The 12,980-nt window shown below is 50.0% G+C and overlaps 1 protein-coding gene across 1 annotated transcript in view; it reads right to left on the bottom strand.

Annotated features, from left to right (window-relative positions):
- Positions 1-337: 337 nt before the first annotated feature.
- GTF3C2 (general transcription factor IIIC subunit 2) overlaps positions 338-12,980 on the bottom strand; it is a gene marked incomplete in the record, with an annotated part of 68,548 nt that continues 55,905 nt past the window's right edge. The window contains 6 exon segments of the mRNA XM_056554224.1: positions 338-943; positions 1,328-1,435; positions 3,824-4,000; positions 4,354-4,482; positions 7,567-7,654; positions 8,357-8,518. Coding sequence (XP_056410199.1) covers positions 725-943; positions 1,328-1,435; positions 3,824-4,000; positions 4,354-4,482; positions 7,567-7,654; positions 8,357-8,518 — 883 coding nt within the window.

Genomic DNA, 12,980 nt, shown 5'->3' on the forward strand with positions numbered 1-12,980 from the left:
TCAGTCACGGGCCGGAGCTCCTGTCCTCACACCTCCTCAGTCACGGGCCGGAGCTCCTGTCCTCACACCCCCTCAGTCACGGGCCGGAGCTCCTGTCCTCACACCCCCTCAGTCACGGGCCGGAGCTCCTGTCCTCACACCCCCTCAGTCACGGGCCGGAGCTCCTGTCCTCACACCCCCTCAGTCACGGGCCGGAGCTCCTGTCCTCACACCCCCTCAGTCACGGGCCGGAGCTCCTGTCCTCACACCCCCTCAGTCACGGGCCGGAGCTCCTGTCCTCACACCCCCTCAGTCACGGGCCGGTCCTCCTGTCCTTTATTTCCTTTATCTCTCACATTAAACAAACTCACCTCAAGCTAAAAGCACATGTAAAAAATAGGAGAATTTTAATAAAGAAGTGGAGGTCGCCTCACGAGGAGCTCAATGTGAGCGATGAGGAGATAACATGGCCCTGACCTTACTGCCCAGGTCTGGGTGTTCGTACATGTTCACATGTGTACGAGCAGAGCTGCAGGATTCTACTCCATCCGGCTCACATGGATGCCCAGGGCAGTGGAAGTGCTGTGTAAGGGCCCATCTGGGCACAAGAGCCGATAAAAAGCCCAAAAAAGCTAAAAACAAATAAAATCAGACATTACATGGAATCTCACAAAAGAAAGCCAAGGACGCAGCAGGAGTCTCGCCTATAGAGTCCACGGGTCTACAGTCCGGGTGTCTACAGTCTCTAGACCTCCACCACACAATGCTGGACCTCCGGGCTGTACTCAGACTCCCCAACCGTCTCCACCGCTTCATACATGGCCTGGAACTTCGCTCTCTTCTCCTGAATCATCTTCTGGGCCACAGATGACAGCAAACCTCGTACACAGTGGACTCTGACCAGACCAGAGTGACCACCTGACACAATCCACGTGTACGAGTCCAAGTTGGGATTGAAACGGACCTAAATAATGATAAACAAGGGGTTTAAACCTCAGAGCCGGGAACGAGGAGGAATGTAGGGTATATAGGGTTATATGGTTTCTCCATAGGGTTTCTCCATATTCCTATGAGAAAGAGCGCAGCATGGGTGGAGAAGACCCCCCCCCAACCTCATCTACATCTAAGAGTGATGGGCGATCTGAGGCCACAGGAGAGACATTCATCTCCAGTGTGTGCCCAGTAGGGGGGGGAATCTAGAGCAGACAAGGGGGGTCTCGAGCAGACAAGGGGGGTGCGGGGCAGACAGGGAGTCTAGAGCAGGCAGGGGGGGGGGTATAGAGCAGACAAGTGGGTGTGCGGCGGATGCAGGAGGGGGTCTAGAGCAGACGCCGGCGGGGTGTCTCACCTTGTGTATGGCCTCCAGCTGCACACGCTCCATGTCCAGATCGCCCTTCAGCTCGTTGGCCTGCATCCTCTTGATGGGCTCCCGGCTGCTCATGTTACGGAAGTTCGTCTGTATCAGAGAGAGGAGATTATAGCAGAGGGGACACTCGTTCTGTCCACACAGCTGAGGATCTGTTACAATGTGTCAGAGGTGACAAATCCTCAGTGGTGTGAGAAGGACAAGGCCTGGGATATAATCGAATAAAGTCTACACAGCAGGAGCCCAGGGCGTGCGCCAGTATACAGGACAGGCCAGGGCAGGGCAGGGCGTGCGCCAGTATACAGGACAGGCCAGGGCAGGGCAGGGCGTGCGCCAGTATACAGGCCAGGCCAGGACAGGGCAGGGCGTGCGCCAGTATACAGGCCAGGGCAGGGCGTGCGCCAGTATACAGGCCAGGCCAGGCCAGGGCAGGGCAGGGTGTGCGCCAGTATACAGGCCAGGACAGGACAGGGTGTGCGCGCCAGTATACAGGACAGGGTGTGCGCGCCAGTATACAGGACAGGACAGGGTGTGCGCGCCAGTATACAGGACAGGACAGGGTGTGCGCGCCAGTATACAGGACAGGACAGGGTGTGCGCGCCAGTATACAGGACAGGACAGGACAGGGTGTGCGCGCCAGTATACAGGACAGGACAGGGTGTGCGCGCCAGTATACAGGACAGGACAGGGTGTGCGCGCCAGTATACAGGACAGGACAGGGTGTGCGCGCCAGTATACAGGACAGGACAGGGTGTGCGCGCCAGTATACAGGACAGGACAGGGTGTGCGCGCCAGTATACAGGACAGGACAGGGTGTGCGCGCCAGTATACAGGACAGGACAGGGTGTGCGCGCCAGTATACAGGACAGGACAGGGTGTGCGCGCCAGTATACAGGACAGGACAGGGTGTGCGCGCCAGTATACAGGACAGGACAGGGTGTGCGCGCCAGTATACAGGACAGGACAGGGTGTGCGCGCCAGTATACAGGACAGGACAGGGTGTGCAGCAGTATACAGGACAGGGTGTGCAGCAGTATACAGGACAGGGTGTGCAGCAGTATACAGGACAGGACAGGGTGTGCAGCAGTATACAGGACAGGGTGTGCAGCAGTATACAGGACAGGGTGTGCAGCAGTATACAGGACAGGGTGTGCAGCAGTATACAGGGCAGGGTGTGCAGCAGTATACAGGGCAGGGTGTGCAGCAGTATACAGGGCAGGGTGTGCAGCAGTATACAGGACAGGGTGTGCAGCAGTATACAGGACAGGGTGTGCAGCAGTATACAGGACAGGGTGTGCAGCAGTATACAGGACAGGGTGTGCAGCAGTATACAGGACAGGGTGTGCAGCAGTATACAGGACAGGGTGTGCAGCAGTATACAGGACAGGGTGTGCAGCAGTATACAGGACAGGGTGTGCAGCAGTATACAGGACAGGGTGTGCAGCAGTATACAGGACAGGGTGTGCAGCAGTATACAGGACAGGGTGTGCAGCAGTATACAGGACAGGGTGTGCAGCAGTATACAGGACAGGGTGTGCAGCAGTATACAGGACAGGGTGTGCAGCAGTATACAGGACAGGGTGTGCAGCAGTATACAGGGCAGGGTGTGCAGCAGTATACAGGGCAGGGTGTGCAGCAGTATACAGGGCAGGGTGTGCAGCAGTATACAGGGCAGGGTGTGCAGCAGTATACAGGACAGGGTGTGCAGCAGTATACAGGACAGGGTGTGCAGCAGTATACAGGACAGGGTGTGCAGCAGTATACAGGACAGGGTGTGCAGCAGTATACAGGACAGGGTGTGCAGCAGTATACAGGACAGGGTGTGCAGCAGTATACAGGACAGGGTGTGCAGCAGTATACAGGACAGGGTGTGCAGCAGTATACAGGACAGGGTGTGCAGCAGTATACAGGACAGGGTGTGCAGCAGTATACAGGACAGGGTGTGCAGCAGTATACAGGACAGGGTGTGCAGCAGTATACAGGACAGGGTGTGCAGCAGTATACAGGACAGGGTGTGCAGCAGTATACAGGACAGGGTGTGCAGCAGTATACAGGACAGGGTGTGCAGCAGTATACAGGACAGGGAGTGCAGCAGTATACAGGACAGGGAGTGCAGCAGTATACAGGACAGGGAGTGCAGCAGTATACAGGACAGGGAGTGCAGCAGTATACAGGACAGGGAGTGCAGCAGTATACAGGACAGGGAGTGCAGCAGTATACAGGACAGGGAGTGCAGCAGTATACAGGACAGGGAGTGCAGCAGTATACAGGACAGGGTGGGCAGCAGTATATAGATAGGATGTATAACAGGAGGAGGGGACACACTGCTGCTCATCGTCTCCAGGATCGGTCACTGTGCAGTCCTATGTAAGGCCCTGAAGACCTCAATGTAGTGTGATTAGTGATAAAGGTCAGGTGACCTCAATAGTCATGTAACCTCCATAGACCACAAGGCCTCCCCAGACCCAAGGAACCTACCGTATCCATGTCCTGAAACAGGAGACTAAAGCGTCCGGCCGCCGCGCGGAATGACTTCGGCTTAAAGTGTTCCCAGTGACGACTGTCCGCGAGGGGCCCGTTCACAGTGGGGTCACCTGTGTCGGGGCTGTCAGTAAACAGGGGAGCACAGGAATGGAAGTCCACCTTATAGATCGGCTGTGAGGAAGAAAATGAAAAGCCGTGACCTGAAATATACCGTGATGTCACAGGACGCCCACGTGGGCACAGCCCCTATTCATGGTGAGGTCACAGGACGCCCAAGTGGGCCCAGCCCCTATTCATGGTGAGGTCACAGGATGCCCATGTGGGCCCAGCCCCTATTCATGGTGAGGTCACAGGACACCCACATGGGCCCAGCCCCTATTCATGGTGAGGTCACAGGACTCCCACGTGGGCCCAGCCCCTATTCATGGTGAGGTCACAGGACACCCACATGGGCCCAGCCCCTATTCATGGTGAGGTCACAGGACGCCCACATGGGCCCAGCCCCTTACTTAATGATCACTCACAAATCTGCGGTCTGACGGTCTCTTGGCGTTGATGGACTGGACGTTCAGACTGGGCAGCAGGATGACCATGACTTCTCCGGTGAGGTCCCCCGATGTGATGGAGCTCAGCCAGTCCGAGCCCGAGACGCTCTGCGGGGAGAAGAGACCCCTGTGAGATAACACGACCCCCATCATATCACAGAGGGCAGTGGAATATCCTGGGTTAAGGGTCACATGGATATCCACACCAAAAAGAAGGGTCCTGCAGCGCTCCAGGGGAGGTAAATGTGAAGGCGGTTTATTGAGCGGACATAAAGCGACGTTTCGGACCCCCCCACCCCCCGCAGGTTTTCTCAGGCTCAGCAATCAGTGATACTGACGAGGTATTTATACAGGAAGTGAACAAGTCAATTGATTTACATAATTACCATGAAATAATTAAAGTCCGTGAATAAAGAGATGATGTGCGATGATCGGTCTGCGCATAAAGTGCGGACATTAATACATAACGTGCTGGGGCTTCTCAATCACATGACTGATCCTCATTTACATGGTCAGGTTCATACATTTAATACAGTGATTGAAAAGAGGGGCGGAGCTTACATACATGGCCGGGACGTCTGTACAGTAACTGTCATGATGGCGTGAAACGCCGCCTCAGCTCATCGCACCGTTCAGTGTATCAATGCGCAGATGTGACTGATCTATAGCGCCTATCACAGGCAGGCGTCACCCGTGACCATAGTAACAGGTCTCCACGCAGAGGACAATAAGGAGTCTATTATCTCCATAGGAACGTCCAGCAGCTTATACTGCTCTCTATTACTGTGATTATATGCATTCTTATGCCTGGAGGCATTGTGGGTCCTCACCCCATGCAAATCACAGAGGCGGACCCCCGTGTTGGCAGAGGCGGGACCCCCGTGTAGGCAGAGGCGGGACCCCCGTGTAGGCAGAGGCGGGACCCCCGTGTAGGCAGGGGCGGGACCCCCGTGTAGGCAGAGGCGGGACCCCCGTGTAGGCAGAGGCGGGACCCCCGTGTAGGCAGAGGCGGACCATAACCCGCCCAGTGACACCCACCTCTTCATGTGTCCAGTGTAGGTATGTAGACATAGAGGCGGAGCAGTGTATGAAGTAGAGATCAGACAGACGTTTATCCCGGTCTGTAGAATGTCGCCTCCTCGTTGGGGTTATCTAATAAAGAAGAACAATATTAGCTTGGACTAAATCGGTAGGATAAGTAGGGTATATACATATCACCGATGGTTGCTACCGGTAACAGACAAAACAGCCGCTTGTTCCTTTAGGCTACATCTAGAATTCCCAGAGTTACCACAAATTCCACATTTAACCCATGAGGCCGCAGGGAGTTGTGCGTGGATCCAACGCCCCTCCCGCTCTGTAAAATGTTTCTACGATCGCCGCCATATTTCACAGGGGGCCTATGGTCTAGTAGAGCGAACCTCAGATCTTATCCACTATGACGGCCTCCAAAAAAGGGTTAGAGACCGGTAGATGTGGACGCTGCGTCCGTATTGAAGAACGGTGTCGGTTAATACGAGGTTTGAACACAAGAACAGTTTCTTCTACATAAATTAAGACGTCGATCACATGATCCATGGTCAGAACGATTACTCTCCACTACAGGGTCAGCGACACCTATGACACGTAAACCTTCTGTCCTACTGTAGACCTCCCAGCCTCCATAAATGGTTAAAGTGGACATCTCTGTGGGTTCTGGCAGTCAACAATCTTATTACTGTACAAGCTGCTCATATAGGGTTAAAGGTCACGATTTTGTACATCCAGGCACAGGTCAGGCTTACAAAATTAAGTCCTACCTTACGTGCACCATGGATCATGTGATTTACGTCTTAATTTATGTAGAAGAAACTGTTCTTGTGTTCAAACCTCGTATTAACCGACACCGTTCTTCAATACGGACGCAGCGTCCACATCTACCGGTCTCTAACCCTTTTTTGGAGGCCGTCATAGTGGATAAGATCTGAGGTTCGCTCTACTAGACCATAGGCCCCCTGTGAAATATGGCGGCGATCGTAGAAACATTTTACAGAGCGGGAGGGGTGTTGGATCCACGCACAACTCCCTGCGGCCTCATGGGTTAAACGTGGAATTTGTGGAAACTCTGGGAATTCTAGATGTAGCCTAAAGGAACAAGCGGCTGTTTTGTCTGTTACCGGTAGCAACCATCGGTGATATGTATATACCCTACTTATCCTACCGATTTAGTCCAAGCTAATATTGTTCTTATTTATTAGATAACCCCAACGAGGAGGCGACATTCTACAGACCGGGATAAACGTCTGTCTGGTCTCTACTTCATACACTGCTCCGCCTCTATGTCTACATACCTACACTGGACACATGAAGAGGTGGGTGTCACTGGGCGGGTTATGGTCCCCTGCCAACACGGGGTGTCCGCCCCTGCCAACACGGGGGTCCCGCCCCTGCCAACACGGGGGTCCGCCTCTGTGATTTGCATGGGGTGAGGACCCACAATGCCTCCAGGCATAAGAATGCATATAATCACAGTAATAGAGAGCAGTATAAGCTGCCGGACGTTCCTATGGAGATAATAGACTCCTTATTGTCCTCTGCGTGGAGACCTGTTACTATGGTCACGGTGACGCCTGCCTGTGATAGGCGCTATAGATCAGTCACATCTGCGCATTGATACACTGAACGGTGCGATGAGCTGAGGCGGCGTTTCACGCCATCATGACAGTTACTGTACAGACGTCCCGGCCATGTATGTAAGCTCCGCCCCTTTTCAATCACTGTATTAAATGTATGAACCTGACCATGTAAATGAGGATCAGTCATGTGATTGAGAAGCCCCAGCACGTTATGTATTAATGTCCGCACTTTATGCGCAGACCGATCATCGCACATCATCTCTTTATTCACGGACTTTAATTATTTCATGGTAATTATGTAAATCAATTGACTTGTTCACTTCCTGTATAAATACCTCGTCAGTATCACTGATTGCTGAGCCTGAGAAAACCTGCGGGGGGTGGGGGGGTCCGAAACGTCGCTTTATGTCCGCTCAATAAACCGCCTTCACATTTACCTCCCCTGGAGCGCTGCAGGACCCTTCTTTTTGGTGTAGAGATTATATATATATCTACGTTATGTCTCTCTCAATATATATCATATACAATGTATCGGGGGGGGGGGGGGGGGCGCCCCCCACATCACACGGCCTCTTACCCACACTGTTCCCTTGCGCGGAGTAGCAAAGTACGGTTTGTAGCCCAGGAAGCCGGAGTCCACGTAGTGAATACCGCACAGGCCGTGTCTGTAGAAGCAGAGTGAGAGGTCAGGGGCGTGACCTGAGGGGTTGGGGGTGGGGGGCGTGACCTGAGGGGTTGGGTGTGGGGGGGCGTGACCTGAGGGGTTGGGTGTGGGGGGCGTGACCTGAGGGGTAGTGGGGGGGTGACGTGAGGGGCCGGGGGGGTGGTGGGACGTGAGGGGCCGGGGGGGTGGTGGGACGTGAGGGGCCGGGGGGGGTGGTGGGACGTGAGGGGCCGGGGGGGTGGTGGGACGTGAGGGGCCGGGGGGGTGGTGGGACGTGAGGGGCCGGGGGGGTGGGGGGGTGGTTTTACGTGAGGGGCCGGAGGGGGGGGGGGGGGGTTTACGTGAGGGGCCGGGGGGGGGGGGGATGGGGGGGTGGTTTTACGTGAGGGGCCGGGGGGGTGGTGGTTTTACGTGAGGGGCCGGGGGGGGGGGGTGGTTTTACGTGAGGGGCCGGGGGGGGTGGTTCTACGTGAGGGGCCGGGGGGGGTGGTTTTACATGAGGGGCCGGGGGGGTGGTTTTACGTGAGGGGCCGGGGGGGTGGTTTTACGTGAGGGGCCGGGGGGGGTGGTTTTACGTGAGGGGCCGGTTTTACGTGAGGGGTCGGGGGGGGTTGGGACGTGAGGGGTCGGGGGGGTTGGGACGTGAGGGGCCGGGGGGGTTGGGACGTGAGGAAGATGGCGGCAGTGTGTAGGGGACACTCACGAGGCGTAGCAGTTATCCTGAGCCACAGCGACCCCACAGTACGGCAGGAGCCATGTGATCTCTGTGCTCTGGAACCGCCTGATATTGTTTACAGGAGCGTGAAGTCGCCGCAGATCCCAAAACTTCAGCCGCCGGTCATTTCCGCACGTCACAAAGAAGTTACTGAAAGGAGAAGCAGAAGCGATGATCAGTGCCGGAGTGATATACAGTCCTACACAGTCCTACACAGTCCTACACAGTCCTACACAGTCACGGCGGTAAATGTTGTCCCCCCTGAAATGTTTCTATATAATGAAGTATTCCTCACAGGAAAGGATTGCAGTAACACAGGTTTATTCCCTTTGTGTATATATATATAGATCTCCTCTCCTCTGTGTATATATATATATATATATATATATATATATATATATATATATAGATCTCCTCTCCTCTGTATATATATATATATATAGATCTCCTCTCCTCTGTGTATATATATATATATATATATATATATATATATATAGATCTCCTCTCCTCTGTGTATATATATATATATATATATATATATATATATATATAGATCTCCTCTGTATATATATATATATATATAGATCTCCTCTCCTCTGTATATGTATATATATATATATATATATATATATATATATATATATATATATATATATATATATAGATCTCCTCTCCTCTGTGTATATATATATATAGATCTCCTCTGTATATATATATAGATCTCCTCTCCTCTGTATATATATATAGATCTCCTCTCCTCTGTATATATATATATATATATATATATATATATATATATATATATCTAGATCTCCTCTCCTCTGTATATATATATATAGATCTCCTCTCCTCTGTATATATATCTAGATCTCCTCTCCTCTGTATATATATATATAGATCTCCTCTCCTCTGTATGTATATATATTGCAGTAACACAGGTTTTGCTATACACATGTTTATTCCCTTTGTGTGTGTATATATATATATAGATCTCCTCTCCTCTGTATATATATAGATAGATCTCCTCTCCTCTGTATATATATATATATTGCAGTAACACAGGTTTTGCTATACACATGTTTATTCCCTTTGTGTGGAATAAAAGGAGGAAAAAAAGCAAATTGGACATAATGTCACCAAACTCCAAAAATGGTCCGGACACAATTATTGGCGCCTTTCATAATTGTGGATAAATAAGATTGTTTCCAGCCTGTGATGTTCCTTTATACTCACCTGGGGCAAGTAACAGGTGTGGGCAATATAACAATCACACCTGACAGCAGATAAAAAGGAGAGAAGTTCACTTAGTCTCTGCATTGTGTGTCTGTGTGTGTCACACTAAGCATGGACAACAGAAAGAGGAGAAGAGAACTGTCTGAGGACTTGGGAGCCAAAATTGGGGAAAAATATCAACAATCTCAAGGTTACAAGTCCATCTCCAGAGATCTAGATTTGTCTTTGTCCACAGTGCGCAACATTATCAAGAAGATTACACCCCATGGACCTGTAGATAATCTCCCTGGGCGTGGACGGAAGAGAAAAACTGATGAAAGGTGTCAATGCAGGATAGTCCGGATGGTGGATAAGCAGCCCCAAACAAGTTCCAAAGATATTCAAGCTGTCCTGCAGGCTCAGGGAGCATCAGTGTCAGTGCGAACTATCCGTCCACATTTATATGAAATGAAACACTATGGAGAATACCCAGGAGGACCCCGCTATGGAGGAGACCCAGGAGGACCCCCCCTCCACTATGGAGGAGACCCAGGAGGACCCCCCCCCCACTATGGAGGAGACCCAGGAGGACCCCCCCCCCCACTATGGAGGAGACCCAGGAGGACCACCCACTATGGAGGAGACCCAGGAGGACCCCCCCCACTATGGAGGAGACCCAGGAGGACCCCCCCCCCCCCACTATGGAGGAGACCCAGGAGGACCCCCACTATGGAGGAGACCCAGGAGGACCCCCCACTATGGAGGAGACCCAGGAGGACCCCCCCTCCACTATGGAGGAGACCCAGGAGGACCCCCCCCCCCACTATGGAGGAGACCCAGGAGGACCCCCCCCCCCCCACTATGGAGGAGACCCAGGAGGACCACCCACTATGGAGGAGACCCAGGAGGACCCCCCCCCCCCCACTATGGAGGAGACCCAGGAGGACCCCCCCCCCCCACTATGGAGGAGACCCAGGAGGACCCCCACTATGGAGGAGACCCAGGAGGACCCCCCACTATGGAGGAGACCCAGGAGGACCCCACTGCTGACACACAGACATAAAAAGACAACATTTTACCAAAATGACCTTGAGTAACCAAAATCCTTCTGGGTAACGTCTTGTGGACAGATGAGACCAAGATAGAACTTTTTGGTAAAGCAAATCATTCTACTGTTCACCGAAAACTGAATGAGGCCTACAAAGAAAAGCACACAGTACCTACAGAGACATATGGGGGAGGTCAGTGATGTTTTTGGTTGTTTTGCTGCCTCTGGCACTGGGGGCCTTGAATGTGTACAAGACATCATGAAATCTGAGGATCACCAATGGATTTTGGGTCGCACTGTACAGCCCAGTGTCAGAAAGCTGGGTTTGTGTCTGTGATCTTGGGTCTTCCAGCAGGACAATGACCCCAAACATATGTCATAAAGACCCCAGAAATGGAGGCAACAAAGTGCTGGAGAGTTCTGAAGTGTCAGCAATGAGTCCAGATCTAAATCCCATTGATCACCTGTGGAGAGATCTTATAATTACTGTTGGGAAAAGGCGCCGTCCAATAAGAGACCGGGAGCAGTTTGTAAAGGAAGAGTGGTCCAACATTCCGGCTGAGAGGTGTAAGAAGCTTATTGATGGTTATAGGAAGAGTGGTCCAACATTCCGGCTGAGAGGTGTAAGAAGCTTATTGATGGTTATAGGAAGAGTGGTCCAACATTCCGGCTGAGAGGTGTGTGTAAGAAGCTTATTGATGGTTATAGGAAGAGTGGTCCAACATTCCGGCTGAGAGGTGTAAGAAGTTTATTGATGGTTATAGGAAGAGTGGTCCAACATTCCGGCTGAGAGGTGTAAGAAGATTATTGATGCTTATAGGAAGAGTGGTCCAACAATCCGGCTGAGAGGTGTAAGAAGCTTATTGATGGTTATAGGAAGAGTGGTCCAACATTCCGGCTGAGAGGTGTAAGAAGCTTATTGATGGTTATATTAAGAGTGGTCCAACATTCCGGCTGAGAGTTGTAAGAAGCTTATTGATGGTTATAGGAAGAGTGGTCCAACATTCCGGCTGAGAGGTGTAAGAAGCTTATTGATGGTTATAGGAAGAGTGGTCCAAAATTCCGGCTGAGAGGTGTAAGAAGCTTATTGATGGTTATAGGAAGAGTGATCCAACCTCCCGGCTGAGAGGTGTAAGAAGCTTATTGATGGTTATAGGAAGTGTGATCCAACATTCCGGCTGAGAGGTGTAAGAAGCTTATTGATGCTTATAGGAAGAGTGGTCCAACATTCCGGCTGAGAGGTGTAAGAAGCTTATTGATGGTTATAGGAAGAGTGGTCCAACATTCCGGCTGAGAGGTGTAAGAAGCTTATTGATGGTTATAGGAAGAGTGGTCCAACATTCCGGCTGAGAGGTGTAAGAAGCTTATTGATGCTTATAGGAAGAGTGGTCCAACATTCCGGCTGAGAGGTGTAAGAAGCTTATTGATGGTTATAGGAAGACACTGATTTCACTTCTTTTTTCCAAAGGGTGTGCAACCAAAGTTAAGGCGCCAATAATTGTGTCCGGACCATTTTTGGAGTTTGGTGACATTATGTCCAATTTGCTTTTTTCCTCCTTTTTTTGGTTTAGTTCCAATACAGACAAAGGGAATAAACATGTGTATAGCAAAACCTGTGTTCCTGCAATATATATATATATATACAGAGGAGAGGAGATCTATATATATATATATATACAGAGGAGAGGAGATCTATATATATATATATATATATATATATATATATATATATATATATACAGAGGAGAGGAGATCTATATATACAGAGGAGAGGAGATCTATATCTATCTATCTATCTATATATACACACAGAGGAGAGGAGATCTATATATATATATATATACAGAGGAGAGGAGATCTATATATATCTATCTATCTATATATACACAGAGGAGAGGAGATCTATATATATATACACACAGAGGAGAGGAGATCTATATATATATATATATATATACAGAGGAGAGGAGATCTATATATATCTATATATCTATATATCTATATATATATCTATATATATATATACACACAGAGGAGAGGAGATCTATATATATATATATATATATATATATATATATATATATATATATATATATATATATATACACAGAGGAGAGGAGATCTATATATATATATACACACACACACACACAGAGGAGAGGAGAATATTATATATATATATATATATATATATATATATTCTCCTCTCTGTGTGTGTATGTGTATATATATATATATAGATCTCCTCTCCTCTGTGTATATATATATATATAGATCTCCTCTCCTCTGTGTATATATATATATATGTATATGTATATGTATATATGTATATATAGATATATATATATATAT

The sequence above is a fragment of the Hyla sarda genome, unplaced genomic scaffold (assembly GCF_029499605.1).
Source record: "Hyla sarda isolate aHylSar1 unplaced genomic scaffold, aHylSar1.hap1 scaffold_607, whole genome shotgun sequence".
NCBI lineage: Eukaryota > Metazoa > Chordata > Amphibia > Anura > Hylidae > Hyla > Hyla sarda.